A 16847-nucleotide genomic window follows, 5' to 3' on the forward strand; every position below is an offset into this window, starting at 1 on the left:
TAAAAATCAGGGCAGTAATTCAGGGGTACGATGCCTGCAGAACTGCAAGCTGTGCTTCCCAGGCTGGCACAGAGGAGCCGTGGGCATGTGTTTTACACAGAGACTGCAAGCACAAAGAGTGGGTAGGAGCATTTTTGAGATAGAGAACAGATACCTTCCAGCTCCCGGCTGTTCCCTGCTGCCCAAAGGTCCCCAGACAGCGGCTCCTCTCTCAGAGTGGCTGGGAGCTCTGACAGAGGGGTGCAGACACCCCATCAGGGCATCGCTTCCCCTCCTCCTGCGTCGTGCCCTGCCGAGGAGATGGGTGCAGTTTGCTTCTGTGTTCAGAGTCAGGAGCCCAGCCCCAAAATTGCACTGCTTTCTACTTTGCATCGAGACAGGTGTGATCCAGGAGCACAGAGCTGGGCGACAGGGGTTTGCTCATCAGGAGAGGACTAAGCAGGGACCTCCACCTCCGTGGAAACAGTGACTGTTTGTCATTATGGTTGGGGAAGCCAAAGACCAGCAATTTTTTTACTTTGCTTCCTTAATGCATTGTACAAGTTGGTGTGGGGGATAGCTCTGCAGGGAATGAAACTGCATCCCCTTGGGGTTTTCTCCCTGACTCTCGCTGAGTTCCCAGAATAATGCTGGAGCTTCTTGCTCTGGTCATGGGTCTACAGAGGGTAAAACCACGCAGCTTCTCTCCCGCTGTGCTGAGAGCTAATCCAACCAGTTAATTAAAGAGCCCATCGGAGTGTCAGAAACAGCGGGAGATGCAGAAGCAATTATCTCCAAATTGGTCATCATCACAATTAAAGTACCATTTGGCAAGTATGTGAATAGCCTGCAGCAGGGTCCCTTTATAGGTGGTAATGGCTTTTCATTATTGGCTTTACTGCTGGGTGGTGGTGTTTATGATCTGAGTAAAGCTGTCAGGTGAAATGACAGTAACACTCACCCCCAGTTCTGGGAGGAGTCGGATGCAGGGGGCATAGGCAGCCTAGGATGCTATTTGTAATTGAGCTTGGTAGCTTCACATGCCAGCATATACAACTCCCATTGAAGGAACTCAGAGGCAGGAAAGCTGAGCAACTATTTGCTGCAGATAATTTATTTAATGCATTTAAACCTTTTTAGGCTTTTTTCCTGCTCACATATTATGGCCTCCTCAGATATATTCATTACTCAAACCTACTTGATAAATTTCTCTTCAAACTTTCATTCCACACGCACAGGGTCCGAGTGTTGTTCTCTGCTTGCGGTCAGTAGGATACATCCGGCGGTGCTTGGCTTCTCGGCTGGGTGAGGGCTGAGGCACGTCAGGTGTGCGTTCGGGTAGGTAGGCAAAATTGAGTTTCAGCTGCAGCTGTGCTTTCTCTCTGAAACTTGCTTCCCATAGGTACTGATGCCTGAAAAATTAATTGTATTTTCAGATAGCACATCAGTTAAGACATGGTGGTGTGAAAAAAGCAGAGTTGTTATAATCCTGTCCGTTATCCGACACTAAATTGGTGCCACATAACTGACAGGTAGCTTTGAACTTTCATTTGAGGGACAAACTACAGTATGTGAAAACAATCCTTTAACAGTTTCCTGGAGATATTGGTAAGATTTTTAGGAATGATGTGCCAGTACCAGGGCAAGCCATCACCCCTGCAGCACAGCTTTTGCACCCTGCATACGAATGCTCTTTCCTCCTCTCCTACAGGTCCTCTTTCCCCACAGGGTAAACAGCTGGAAGTGCTGAGCTAACTGCCAGAGGCTTCAGACAGACTCTTTGTGCCACAGGAGATCCTGGGACATCTTAATGACTTCTTTTTAGCTTAATGCATCTTTGTAAAAAATGGCACCACCTGCTAAATTGCTGATCTTGCACAACTGTTTTCTGACTACTGCAGAAGAAGAAGAAGAAAGGTTTGGCTCTTTGGAAATCCTGTATGAAGTCAGCTTTCAGTGCCTGTCTGTTGTGCTTCTGAGCAAGTCCTGAGTTGCTCTGAAGTATGTCTGCCTTGTTCACGGAGCAGGGGTTCTCCTGGCTCTCATCCTCTGTATCACCATTTGTAGCAGAGACTTTGCCATGCCAGAGGTCTCTTTGCTGGATGGCCTCACACAATGTGCCATGTCTGACTTGGTATATAAAATTAAAATTACATCATGACTTGTATGCTTCATGGTCATCTAATCGGAGTGTCTGTTCAGTGTTAGATGCAAAATGTCTTTTCTTGTTTCTTGCATCAAGTCTGTATCTTGTTAGTAGAACTAGCACTTTTTTTTTTTTAAATATATGATTATTATTTAAAATGGAGTACTAAGGGAAGATGTTCAATGGATATACCTGCACATACAGTGACCCGTATTAAGGCAACCAAGTCTGACCATATGGAAAAACAGTATCTAGTACATTAGAGGGTAAATTCCTCCGGGCATGTTCACCAGGACAAATTCAGACAGGCAGTACAGTTTATACCCTGGCTTTCATTCTGAGTCCATGGCTGATCTACTGGAGCTAGTGGATACATCATTTGTAGGATATTCAGATCATCTTCTTCAGACATTTTGGTAGCATTGTAAGCACTTTAATTAGGATCCTAAGTCTCAAGTATACACAGTGAAGACAGATGAATCCAGATTAATTACGCCAAGAAAACTGATGTCATAGTATCAGTTTTTGAATATGTAGACAATGAGGAGTTCCTGACCTTTTTTTCTAATGACTATTCAAACAAATCCTGAGGCTGATGCTACTTCTTTCCCCTCCGCTAACAGCAGGAGAACTGATATATTCTTCTATTTTCTTAAGTGATTTTTTTTTAAATGCTTATTGGCATGCAGATATTTCAGATATGTCTTGGATGTTTGTTACTAAGAGAAATAATATATCTACATCTCTAAACATTTGGGAGAGGAAAGTCTTAACAGAGACCTGATTTCTCCGATATGCATTTGGACTAGGGAAAAAAGTTATTTTTGCAGCTTCCTACTTCTGGACCTACTCAAAGGATGGTATGGTTCAGCTTTAGTTTAAATGAAATGGACTGCCAAGGGAAGATGCCTGGCTTGCTCCATACCCTTCAGGGGGTTTGCAAGCAAGCATGATTAGATGTGAAATTCTAGAAAGATGTGCTAAATCAGTTTCACTCCAGTTAGCCAACATTTTTGCTATCACCTCAGATCTGCTTATTCCTACTAAGCATTGCACACCACATAGGGTAAAGAGCTGCATGTCATTAGCAAACTAAATCAACAGTTCTGCTCAGAAAGCCATGCTGAGATGGGCAGCAGGAAATGGGCTGGGAGATGAGGCACAGGGTAAGAGATAATGTGGAATTCCTTACAACTGAATCCTGCTTTTCCATGTCTGTCCCAAAGCCTGAAAAAATATCAGAAAGATTTATACATGACACAATACCTCCAAAGAACATAAAACCTGAACAGCACTGGTTTGATAAGACATACTAGAATTGGCACTAAACCCAACTTTGCAATAGGCAGGGACTACTTTGTTTTGTAAGCGGAAATACCCTGAAATGCTGGTCTTGGTTTCATCTTAAACAGCATTCCCAAATTATTCTCAAATGATTCTTTAAAAGCTTGCATTGAGGACCTTAATTGAAGTGCCTTCAGCTTAGTCCTCCCACAGATATTCAGTGTTTCTTAGTTCTTTGGTCTGGTTTCCTCTCATTACCAGCTGCACCTTAGATACATGAAAACCAACAGGTTCTTGGTTTTCAGGCATTGCCTTGACTGCATCAAACCAAAGATTTGGTTTCCTGTCATGGAGCAAAGTTGGGATTCACATTTGCTTAAAGTGGCATCTGGATATTTGGAAGGTGTACTGTCTTAAGTTGTACTTTAGGGTTTTCAAGAACTCACTTTACATGAATTTGTCCTTTTAACTAGCACTAACAAATCTTTCTTCATGTTTTTGCACTCCCAGGTACACTGTTTTACGTAACGGGCATCATCAGGAACATGAGAAGCTTCCCATCCACAATGACCCTGAATCCCAAGAATCCTGTTTCTAGTCACAGTCCTAGAAGAGAAATGGCCCAGCTGGAGGAACAGATTCCTTTTAGGATACCCAAAGGATTCATGGACAGCAGGACTTCATGAAAACTCATTCATCTGTATTGTCCTTGTGCCTCCTGCACCGACTCATACAGATGTCCAGCTGCACATGTGTAGATCGATGGGGGCATGGGAAGGCACATGAGCACAACGGCTGAGGAGACTCCTGTATCTGCAAGGGCGGCTGGGCTGTATGACTGCATCAGAGCCTTACTCCAGGAGTGAGCTGATTTCTGTCAATGTAAGGAAACAACACAGATACAAACCACCCAGTGCAGGGACTCCTGTTATTCCTTTCCAGCTGCCATCTGTGTACAAGGCACCCCTCTGTCCCGTGACACCATGATGTTAAAGATTACAAGTTCTGGCTAAAGCCCTATCATGATGTGAGACTAAATGCCTGCTTTATCTGCGCAAGATCCTGCCCGCCCATGACCGGATGCTGTCAGGAGAGAAACAGCACTATGTTTTCGTTAGCAAAATAAGAGGAATGTTTGCCTTTTGATTATAGTCGCTGGTGAAAGGTCAGCATGAGCTGCTGCTTCACCCTACTCTGCAGAGCTTTCTTTGTAAATGCTTTCATTGTGTTTCCTGGCCAAGTTCATTGGTAGAGACTCATAGGGTGTATACAGTGCCTGACAAGCTGGAGTGGGACCCGCCGAGGCATTTCACTGCTAACAGACGGCTCTGCAAGCGCTGCTTCAATCCAGCCCAAGTGCTAAAAGACAGTGACCATCCTCTGCCATTCGGAGGCCAACGGACGGGACGTGCCCCTCAAACCCCAGGCAAGCCACCGTGCTGGCCTCATCTGAGCAAACTTTGGGCATTCTTACCAAGAAGAAAGGTTGGCCAAGAGAAAGAGTCAGCCTGTAATAGATCACTAAGTGCCGTCTTGAAAAATACACCGTCTAAAAACTTTTCTAGTTTCAATAAGAAGACAAACTTCTACTTACATTTTCCATCTTTATTTTTCTATTTGTTTCTGTTCCCTTCCAGTTGAGGCAAGAATTTTCAAGACTTTCAAATATCACCATATGCACATCTCTGTTTGCAAAGAGTCCTTTGCAGTTCCTTAGCTGCTTCCTGCATGTAGATGTTGCAATGTTCCTTGTGCGCTGCTTCCACCTTTGCATGGAAAGGGTAGGCAAGGCCGTAGACATCGCAACTTTGGGAAAATTACTTTCATGGAGTGGGAAATGTGCAGGATCAAGACTACAAGCCTCTACGTTTTTTAGATGAAGATCTAACCCAGAGATGCCACCCTGAGCCTAGAAAATAAAATTGTACTTTGTTATATTGTGCAATCATGTACAGATATTTTTAATGTAAAAAGAAAAGGTGACATTATTTATTATTTTTTATCAGGAACATGTAGGTTTTTTCATTAAAAGCTTCTAGACCCAGGAGCTTAACATTATATGTATTATTATTTAGTAATATTTCTGTTGCTATGTGACAGGTATTTACTGTAAACAAACAAACAAATCCTGCTTTGAACAAACAAAAATGTTACTCAGTAGGAAAAACAAATTGTGCATGATAAGAACAACTGGCTTCCTTGCCATGGTGTCTGACTGCTTTAAATACTTCTTCCACATAAATGTCACTGAGAAAGCTTCACATCATTTTCCTTTAGGATTCAAAAGGACACTGGGCAGAAACAGCCCTAATTAGAAGCCAGACACTTACCAATGTAGAAAATTGCTAGCAGTTAGAGAGACAAACGATTGGTGTTTGTGGTGATAGGTGCCGATGGGAAGAACTTGAGCTATTTGAAAAGAGACGGTGAGAGAGTTTGAGCCAATTCCTGGTTCATCATTAGGAACGGTTGGGCAATGACATGTTTTTGCAGGGTTGTGTTTCCAAAAGAACTTGCTATCTGTTCAACTCTATTGTTAACACCAAAACAGAGCAGTGGGTGAAAAAAATAAGCCGTTATTGGATGTTTTGGAAAACATCCATCCAGGGCCACTTCAATCCTTTGATCTATACTTCTGTGGAACTGCTCGCATGAGTTTTTGTCTGGATTTGGGTATGCAAGACTGCAGAACAGGTTGCCTTGGTTTCACCTCAAGTATCAAATTTCTTAAAGAAATCCTAGGAAAGCTTTTCTCTGTCCCCATTAAAAGGCATCAAAATATTGGTGTGAAATTTCTTGGAGTGATATGGATCCAGCAGCATGGGGATGCAATAGTGATGGTGTTCTTTGTTTCCACTGTTGTCCTTGAAGTGTTGTTTTCTCCTATATTTTTGTGCTTTAGTAATATATCTCTTCTAAATTTAAAATGAACTTCTCAACACTGAATTTTACTCATGGACAATGTTCAGAAGGCTCTGTCAATGGGATCGGTAGCTCACTAGCCAAAACGGTCAACATCTCTGATTGGAAAAAAGGCTCCAATTCCAAACACTGTATTTGAATGAATGCTAAACACAAAATGTCCATGTTCTGTGTCATCTCTGGCTAGTTGCTTGTTGGACTCAGTAAATCTGTCATGAACCACCTGGCCGCTCCTGCTTCTCAGCAATGCTTCCGTGAACCCAGCAAATGACATTGTCCATCATCAATAATGTTAGAATTTCTATGGAAAAGCAGCTGTCTCATGGAAAGGACCCATACTTCATTTCCTTTGCTAAAGGTGGCCGCTCGTGTAGCCTCTGAGTCCATCCTCCCATTGACCATTTTGGCTAGTGGTGTCAGAGTCTTTGCCTGTGCTGAATAATGTGTAACGCATTGGCTGTTTCTAAGAATAAAAAATCCTCTATGTACATTGCAGTAAACTCCAGCTCATGCTCATTACTTGCACTGTTTTCACTCACAATCTAAGATGCTACCAAGTAATACTTTCCACCTGCCTCACAATATGCCCAAAGATCAAGAACAGCAAGGGAGAATCTGGCCCCATTGCTTTGGAAATACTGACGAGCTTTTGCGTTATAATACAAGTTCCTCACGTTTATCTACCAGAACAATCCTGCGTCCTGCACCAAGTTCTCAGGCACCTGCTCTCTTTCTCCCCCCACTTTTGGTGAGATTGTTACTGAGCCCTTTCCTCCCTTACCTGCGCTGTGTCCACCTCATCTCTCACAATCTACACCAAGAGATGTCACTGCTACAGGCATCGCTCTCAAAACAGGCATTTACCAATGGGGAGTCAGGCATAATTTTGTGCGGCTCTGTTTCTCTGAGTTTCCCAGTGAATTTGACTGAAAAAGGATGCTCTTTTCTTCCCTCCTTTCCATCTCTTTCCTACCATCTCTCACAGATTCAGTCTAATAACCATATATTTATTTCTTCACATAAATATACTAGTACTCATCAGTAAATTATCACACCACCACATTTATGTTCTAGGAACATTTTACATTTTTTTGAATGCAGTAGGCCCCAGAAGTGTTAAGCATGGTGCCTGCTGTAGCTGTTTTCTTGGATTACAACTGATTACACTTTTCCTTGCCAGAGAGAATGTGCTAGCAGAACAACTAGCTAATAAGAAATTGGCTGGCTGGGCCTTTGCTAAAGTGCCTTCAGGAGGCTGACCTGTCAGCACAGTTGTATTTCCATATTTCTGTATTTTTCTACGCTCCAGAATCATCCAGGAGCCTCTCCAGAAGCATTTCTGAGATCTTGCATGACATTTGTTAGCAAGGCAAACCCAGACCAGCAAATCCAAAGATACATTGAGGTTACTTGTGCTGTAAGAGGGAAGCAGAGCAACAGGCTGACTACTTCCAGGGGCAGATTGAAAAGCTAGTCTAATGATAAAACTGTGGGCATCTGACTTAAAGTGGGCCCTCGGCAATGTCGGGGTGCACAACATCATGAGGTGAGCCATCTTTTCTACTGAGCAGCTTTCCATGTCTCTGATATTTAGTTTACTCAGAAACTAAGTCACAGTCATGCTGCAAAGTAAAATTCAGACATAATAAACACGTCACCAATGGGAAGTGGTGTTCACAAATCAGGAGCTCCAAGGATGGGTGCAGAAGAGGCTATACACTTTAATTAGCTGATGATCAAGACTGGAGGGATGTGAAGCAATAACTGGATGATACACGCTCTGTAAATGTCAGCGCTTGAGGCAGTCAGCAGCTGTGGTACTAGTGAGATGTGTGGAGATATGGCTGCAGCCCAAGTGTACTAGCAGGTCATGCTCATAAACACCATGCAAAGAGATGAATCCTTATGGGGAAACATCCCTTCCACATTTATCCTTCTCAGTTCTTTCAACACTGAATATATTTTCAGTTTTTAGTCTTGGAGAAGGCAATGATTAGAAAAAAACAGAAGAAACAGTATCTCGACAGAACAATTAGAAAAATGCTTTCAATAAATTCTCAAAACCCTTTTCATGTAGTTCAGAAATACGTGACCTGCTCCTACTGCAGGATCTGATGCCTATCTAAGCGCAATAAGAAATTACAACATTTACCACAGTGGCTTAAAAACGGAGGCAATAGCTTCCATTTGCATTCTCCGCAGTACATTGCTTTTGTGCCTACACTCCCGCTACGGTGTATTAGCAGAGCTGAGAAGGGGCTCACAGTGGAAATGGAGGGACTGACAGTGCGGGAGCTGAGGGGCGTTTGCAGAGATGCATGGGAAGCCCATACTCGCTTCTCACCCACATAGTGCCTGGCTCCAGTCAACATTTTCCACATTCAGCTTGTTCGAGGGCTAATCCCCCGCCCCGATCCCAATACAAAGTGAATGCTTCAGAGAGGCTGCGTACGGAGTCACGCAAGTGGAAAAAAACAAACGCAGCACACTGAAAACCTCTTTCTCAATGCTCTGCTCTCTGCACATTTCTAGTCACAAGCAGATAGTGGGGCACATACAACCACTGTTTCCTTCCAGAGATACTGTTGTATTAATAAGCTTAATTCAGTACTGGTTGTGATTTACTTGCAATCACAGGAGCCCACACCTTGGCCTAACACGCTTACCTGAAGGAGTCACAGGTTGGAGGGTGACTGTGGTGCTGGTCTGGCTTGCAGAATGAGTGCAATCAAAATGGACTCATGTGAGCAATGAAAACTACTATTAGAGTCATCTCAGTTTTGAGCAGTATGAATCCCTGGTTCCAGAACACCTCTTTTTCATTTTGCAAATTCTGGTCCTCCATGAGCCTCTGCTGTAACAAAGGACACTTCAGGGAGAATGTACGTTGGACAGGCGTTAGGTAACCGCTGAAAACTTGAATGTGAGTCAGAGCTGAGAGGGCTAAACGATACTCACCTTGCCTTTGACTTCAGCACACCTCAAAATGGCTTTTATTTTACCCTGCCTTCTCCTACTGTCCCCTAAATGGGATCAAGAGCTCTGTGAATAATCAGTAATAGTGTATTAGTTGTACTTAAATGCTTTTGTGCATCTCAAAATACCTCTCAATTTAGTTATTACTAACAAGTATCTTCAACCTAAAGATCATCTGACCAAAGGACTGTGGCTTTTAGAATGGAATACATTCAAAAATGGCTCTGCTCAGCAAAGATGAGGAAGAATCAAAAGCTATTTAAGGTATTTATTGGCGTCAGCCTGACTTAATAGTGTGCAACAGAACTAACCAAATGGGTCCAAATCGTGTCCATTTAATTCCTAGCACAGATGAAAAATAAATAACAATGCCAGTAAAATGATGGTTTCTTGGAGCAGGCAGCCCACATACGGCAGACTCTGAGTCATTCTGAAGAGTTTTCCTCACCCATCTTCGTAAATGCTAAAGCCAAGGAGAGCATTTTCATTCTGTAACTCAACTGTAAATCCTTCAGCAGTTTAGGATCCAATCTTTTTCTCTGCATTAGATTTCCTGAGCCATCTCTGAGTACTATTATGCCAAAAGGCAATAAATCTGTTGTTTTTTTCTACTAATATGAACTCAATAAAAATATACAAATCTTTTAGTTCTTTCAATTTTTGTACAGCTTAAATCTTTCTGAATCCAAAATAATCACATATTCACTCAGCATCTTGTAAAGACTTACCTTATCATAGGAACTTTCTCACCTAATTAAAAAAGATATAATTTAAATAGAATTTACCCAATTAAAATTTTAATGGATCTGAGTTCCACTGCTTGCTGTTAAATTGAACTGAAATTGCCTGTGCTATTAGGAAATCTAGTAGATTTCCTGACAAATATGTGCTTATTACTTGAAGGATATCAAAGATTTGGCAGAAGAGCTTAACATTATTTTAGCATATGTTATTTAACAATGTACAGAATTCTGTCATTTTTTAATGATTATCATTGCGCTTCTGAAGTTCTTGAAATCGATCGTTAAAAAAACCCCCAAAACAAAAAACAGAGAAACCCTAATCCTCTTTCCTGGACCACAACAGAGCGGGAATGCAATGCTAGCTGATGGTACACAGCAGCTGTAGTGCCAAGGTCTGCACTGTCTAAGAGATATTGTGAAGGGGGCTTCTCAGTCCTTCAGGACAAGAGGAAAATTTATTTCCACACTAAGTAGCACACGACCTCCTTGAAGCTTTCTTCCAAGTCAAGATTAGGGAGGCCCCAAATGAGGACCTCCAGCTGCCGTGGGGTGTGTTTCAGTTCAATGATCCAGACAGAGCATCAGAACTAAATCCTTTTCCAGCAGCCTCAGTAATGAATTTGTTTCTTTCATATTCCTGACAGCTGAATCCTACCCACCAAACAGGGCTCCTGACATAACAAGCATCTGAAAGGGCTGTCAAACCATATCAACAGCCATCTTCATATCACTAATCTCTAAATCCAACCCTATTCAAGGGCATCCTTCTATCTGTAAGAACCAGAAAACATAAAGGAGAGTCTAGAGCATTACTGCAGTGACTGAACAACAGCTATTATTAATTCAGAGGTTACTTTAAGGACTACGCAGATTAACACAGATATGTTTACTCCGCACCAGTTTCCATGACTGTGCCCCACTATAATACTCGATCATTACTCTCTTTGCAAAAGTTGATTCGCTTGCTACCACCTTTAGAGCCCTCAATGGCAGTCCCTAGATCATTATTGGTAATCGTCTTCACACAGAAATTCAAGCTGTGAACATCTGTGGTCCTCTTGCATAAGCATAGAGCAGGCAGGAGAGGAGTTACCTACCCCCGAGAGCCTACACTGAGTTCTGCGTCACCAGCGCTGGCTCCCCGTGGACAGCCTCACCTCAGAGCACAACTCCTTCCCCATTTCAAACTGCTAGATTTTTTGCCCTTTCCTAGACCAGGCATGTTTAAACTGATAACCTCCACTTGCTTGCTCTGTCCTTGCCCAACTAACAAGTTGGAAAGAGGAGTGCAGCGAAGCCAGAGTCCAACTTTAACATAAAATCTGTGATTTTTTGTCTCTCTTTACTCATGGAGGAGAAAGAGATTGAGAGGTAGATGGGGAGATTAAACTACATCGGGAAATATTCTCAAGCAGAAATCCACCTCAGCTCCGGAGATGGCCAGCGTAGACCACCAAGAAACATGATCTTATGTTTTGAAAACTGAGTGAAAATGTTGCTGCTTGTTTTTACAGCAGAAGTGTGGCCCTCATCTAATAAATCCTAAAAGATGACCCGTCCTCCCTCCGCAAACAAACAGCAGCAGCCAAAGCGGGACTCTCATTATGCTCTCTCACTATGACCCTCAGACCCTTGTCTGCAGAACTCCAGTTCAGCTACAGATTTGGTAGCTTGTCCACAGATAATAATTATATGCAGCAGATAAACAACACTGTTTGTAAAGGCTCACATCTAAACTGCGGACCATCATGGGAAATATTTGCTGAAGGAGAAACCTGACCTATCCTCTGCCTCTGCTTTTGATCCATCTGTCCTATGGAAGTAAGGGCAATTTTTAACAGCCCATCCTGTCACAATCCTAAATATTTTCTTGCAAATGACTGTTCAGCAAGCACCCTCCTTACCAGAAATACTTCCATTTCTCAGGTAGCTCTTCTTCAGAATGGCCTGTCCCTGAAAGCTGGAGGTTGCTGTGAGTCTTCATAAATGAAGCACTTCAAAACCACGAGTCATTGCACTGAAAGCTCCCCGCCAAAGCTTTTCTTCTGGGATGAAGCCAGGTTTGGGGGTGACACCTCCAGAAAAGTTAAGCACTTCTTGTGTTGCTTTGCTAACATGTTTTATCTTCCTGCCTCGCTTTTCTTTGGAAGTGTGTGGTATAGTTGGACTGGCTAAACCAAGGTCAGCATCCACAGTTCAGGCCAGGTAGTTCCCAACACTGAAATGTCCCCTTACCCCTTGTCACAAACAACGTACGCCTATGCATTCACATGTATCTCGTGCTCTCATACTAAACGGCATGTTTCTAGCTCAGATAACTCCTTTGGAGACATCATACCATAGGAAGCAGTTGTTCTTCCCTACAAACACAAAGCTGGTGGTTTTGTGCTCTAACAAGTCTGCAATGGAGAAAGCTTATCTCACCTTAACACCTAATGACTGTTAATGAGCTAATGGAAACTCCAGGTGATGGGGCACTAGTTTTGGCTGTCCTGTTAGCACATGCAGTGTACATACAAATGCCCTGTCTTCCCCCTGACAAGGGATTAAGCTTAAAGTGCTTGAACTAGTAACTTGGAGCAGAAATCACCAGCAAGGGCAGGAGTCTGCAGCTGCTTCTAACACACTGAAGAGCTTCGAGACTAGAGTGAGGCAAAATTCCTATCTCCATCAACTCCATACAGTTTTTCCTTAAATAAAAACATACCTTCAAAATCCTTTTCTTTTCAAAACCCAAACACTGATTTTGTCTTTCTCCTAAATCAGAGAAAAAAAGCAAGAACCGGCATACTGCCCACCTCTGAGACATGATGTTTTGCCTCTCTCCACAGTGCCCACATCCCAAGCATGCTTTCTGCTTTATCTATTTACCTTATATACTCTCTATTTAGATGACATTTCTCAGGCACTTGAGCAACTCACAGCCATGATCACCACGTCCTCTTTCAGGAAGAGCTGCTACCCCTACCTGCTGTGGGGAAAAAGAGGCACAAAGGAGTTCAAGCACTTGCCTGCGGTGGCACAAGTCATCTCAGGCTCACTTTCCAGTTAGTGGAGAGCTAGTCAACACCTACCTTTGGCCAGCTGAATTGGGCCCTGGGAGCACTTACTTCTCTTCACTGACTGTAAGAGGAGACCCCCTCTGACTAGTGCACCTGCATGCACCCGCACTATAGGCTTATAAATGTAACAGAGGCATAACCCACCCAGAGAGTGTATTCTTGAGCAAGGACTGTAATGTCAGAACCAACCTAGGGAAGATAATCCTTCCTGTTTAATTCTTTCCCTGAAACCACACGCAGGCAAAACACATGAAAGAAGCAGGGGACAGAAATTATGCAATCGTATCAGTTTCCTTTGTCATTTTCCTTACCTATCAGATTTAATGTTTGCAAAGCTGCCTTTGAACTCCAGCAAACAGCTTGCTTTGATATCCAGATGCAAATATCACTGTTTGTTAAGTGGGCTGTAAATGGATTTCTTAGTTCATTCCAAAACTGCCATACATGAGCACAGTAAAGGTAAAAGCCCCAGCTGGAGTTTTCTTCGTTGTAGAAAGACGACCAGAGGAGGATCACTCAGCCATCTTATCTGCAGTGACAGCAGCCTGCTCCTCCTGCCAGAGACCAAAGAGAGGTGTCAGACTGGACTTCAGTGTGACGAGGGAAGCCTGTCACAGACAGACAGAAGGCAGCTGGGCTGCTTCCTGAGGAAAGCTTAACAACTAGGCAAACCAGTGGAAACCTTTTCTTGTCCTCCAGGGCTTGACATGGCAATTGAATAACAGAATGCCCAAAAAGGAAATAAAATGGAGAGACAGGGGAAGCTCAGACACAAAAGATCATATCCTTTTACAACCTGGAAGCTGCCAACCAGAATTTCTCAAGCCCAGGATCTCTGCATCTGCTTCTATAAATGTGGTGACAGTTTTCCAAATGGTATATAGGAACTTTTAGAGATATACGTAGGATTTAAGAAAACTAAATGAAGATAAAGTATCACCTTTTCTAGATACTACATCAAACTCTCTTAAAAGAGGTTGTTAAAGTACTCTATGTAGCACGTAGGAGATACGATACAGAATGCTTTTTAAATGTCTAAATATACCCTACTGTACCTTTTGTGACCTCCCAGAATCAAGTTGCTTAAGCAGCAAAAAAAGGAAAGGAAGTGATCGATTTCTCCTTAGTTTACCTAGAGCTCTGATAGATGGGTATTTATTTATTTATATCAGCTGTTCTTTTCAGATCTTAGCTCAAGAAGAGGTTATGAACCTGTGTCATGAAAAGGACTTGCATCTCACACAAGGAAGTGAAAAGTGTTTCTGAAAGAAAGAAAAAAGTCAAGTTCCACTTAAAGTAACAATAAGAGAACAATTCTTGACTGTAAGTGTCTTCACTCTAAGCCTTAGTTTCCTCTAAGTGGTGACAAAATTTATGCCAGAATTTCATATCTGAAACCTTGCAAGAGATAGCGCTTTATTTAGAAAGTGCTCCTGAAACAGCCTTTGCACATGAACCTGCCTTCCGAGAAACCAGATTTAAGCTGGGGCCCAGTTACACAAACACAAGTTAGCATGGCAAAGCCAGCTTTTGCACCGCACAATCCCAGCACCAGCGGCGGGAAGGGACACTCTCTGCCCACCCGCCAGCTCCTGGGACTTGGTTGCTCCTGCTCGAGGGAAGAGGAGGCAGAGGGGGCAGAGGGGGCAGGGAAGGCAGGGGGGGCAGAGGGAGCAGAGGGGGCAGAGGGGGCAGGGAAGGCAGGGAAGGCAGGGGGGGCAGAGGGAGCAGAGGGGGCAGGGGAGGCAGAGGGGGCAGAGGGGAGGCAGAGGGGGGGCAGAGGGGGGGCAGAGGGGGCAGGGGAGGCAGAGGGGAGGCAGAGGGGGCAGGGGAGGCAGAGGCGCGGGCAGAGGCGCGGGCAGGAGGAGCCGCTCCGCGCAGCCCCGCGCCAGCACCTTGGCGGACAGCGCCCCCTGCCGCCCGCCGCTGTCCGCCCGAGCCGCCGCTGCAGAGCCGCGCGCGTCCCAAGGCCGGTGCCCGTGAACCCGGGGCACGGCCCCATCTAATGCTCACGGCCACAGCAAGCCAAGCACCGGCGGGTGCACGTCCCTGCCGCAGCGCGGCGTGGAACCAGACTGACACTTCGGGTGGATTAGACGGGCAAATGATCGTGAAAATTGAAATTTGAGAGCTCAAATGGGAACAGTTCCAAGTCCTGCAAAGCAGCTGTAACCCTCACGGGAAAAGATTTAGCGTGAAGCAAAAATCTCAGACATGGCTTAGCATGTGAATGAAGGGTACGAGAATCAAGTTCACGCTCGCTACCAGGTTTCAGTCCCCTTGCTCTTGCAGATAGTTGTTTGATGTAGTTAACCCTCCTCAGCTGACAACGTCAAGAACAACTTGCAAAAGAGAACACTCATGACTACTGCACAACGCATCAGCACATTTGGGCTGATGTCAGAGCAATCTTTACTGCAAACACACATCCCCTAGCGCAGTGACTCAAGGATCCACAAAAGAAGAAAGCAGAAACCCAAATGACAACTGCAACTTTGTGTTCTGCACGGTGGAAAACAAATCGAGACATTTGCAGCCCTTACAACCGGGACAGCTTTTCAACTGGCAGCTGACGCAGTACTGGGTGTGTGCGCCTGCCACTAGCAGAACACCACTGAAGCCAGAGACTGGCAAGCAAATGATTGTTTGCACAGCAGCTCCTGCTGACATGGACTATACCTGTTCATGTAATAGTAATATTTTTTTTTTTTTAAACTCATTAAGGTTAAGCAAGAAAATAATTCTTTTCACCTGCTTTGCTCCCTTCCTCAATTTCAGATACTGAACTTGCTGAAGAGAGCAGGTTCCCTGGCCAGATCCCAGATACAATCTCAATCACCCAGAGGTATCATGAGATGGACACAATGAATTTAGTCACTACATTACCGCTATGTGTAATGTTTAAGAGGTTAAAACTACCAAAAGGTTCAATTGTTTACAGAAAGAAATATTGAATATAAATATGTACATTATTTGTATAAATACTTCTTCAAATGCTAAAGTTAGAGGTATCAGATGGAGATCTGGTGCAATACTCTAGAAACGCAGTAACATTTTCCTGTACATGCTGTATTAAAATGGTAAACATGTCTGAATCAATGACTCAAGATTACTTGAAACACTTCTAGGAAGGGTCACAATTACGTTTTGTCTGAATATCGCTGAATATATTATCTATGGTTAAATATATTTGTTACAACTGAACCATTAACTTTGATCCTGCATGAAAGCAAATTTCACAGCATTCACATGATTATCAGGCATTTAGCACTCCACCCCCAGTTAGAGCAGAGAGCGCACATGTGAGAAGATGCTACTGTACCAAATCTCTTGCTGCTTCCATTAGGCACCATTCTCCTCCTATTATCTACTTTATTTCTAGTTCCATATTACCTCAAGACTTTCCACAGAGGGACAGATGCAGAGAAAACTAATGCTGGCTTTGCTATGTTGTCCAGTTTTGCCTCTTCAATTCTACAGAGCTAAACATCATAGAAATCCCCATTAGTCACATTTATACCAAAGTTCAGAGAATTAAAATCATTAACAATAAGCTGTAAAATTGTATAAGCTTTACGGCTTTTACCACAGTAAGTCAGTAAACCGTCATTTGTTAGGCTGGTAAGTCTGCCCCTTTAAAAAAGCATAAGCAATCGATCAAGCCATAGTGGATGGGATGGCACATCAAAGGTGTATTATTTGTGCAGTCACAGCTGTGTACGCATGCAGACACCG

The 16847-nt window shown here is 43.5% G+C and overlaps 1 protein-coding gene and 1 long non-coding RNA gene across 8 annotated transcripts in view; one reads left to right on the forward strand and one right to left on the reverse strand.

Moving 5' to 3' along the window:
- The window catches only part of HTR4 (5-hydroxytryptamine receptor 4), a 139675-nt gene extending 132850 nt beyond the window's left edge, over positions 1-6825 (forward strand). For 4 of the 7 annotated variants that reach the window (XM_054841390.1, XM_054841389.1, XM_054841397.1 and 1 more), the window contains one exon: positions 3920-6825. In XM_054841390.1, the coding sequence (XP_054697365.1) occupies positions 3920-4007 (88 nt within the window). In that variant the 3' untranslated portion in view covers positions 4008-6825. Of the gene's footprint in view, positions 1-1690; positions 2140-3919 lie in introns of those variants that run through there. The other 3 variants (XR_008579220.1, XM_054841393.1, XM_054841394.1) reach the window with 3 other exon arrangements.
- LOC129212592 (uncharacterized) lies at positions 5184-14736 on the reverse strand. The gene is made up of 4 exons (XR_008579221.1): positions 13424-14736; positions 12922-13021; positions 8998-9185; positions 5184-5318 (listed from the first exon to the last, which is right to left on the reverse strand). It is a non-coding gene; the product is annotated as an uncharacterized LOC129212592 (long non-coding RNA).
- Positions 14737-16847: the final 2111 nt, after the last annotated feature.

Source organism: Grus americana, chromosome 14, assembly GCF_028858705.1.
Source record: "Grus americana isolate bGruAme1 chromosome 14, bGruAme1.mat, whole genome shotgun sequence".
In the NCBI taxonomy this organism is placed as follows: Eukaryota; Metazoa; Chordata; class Aves; order Gruiformes; family Gruidae; genus Grus; species Grus americana.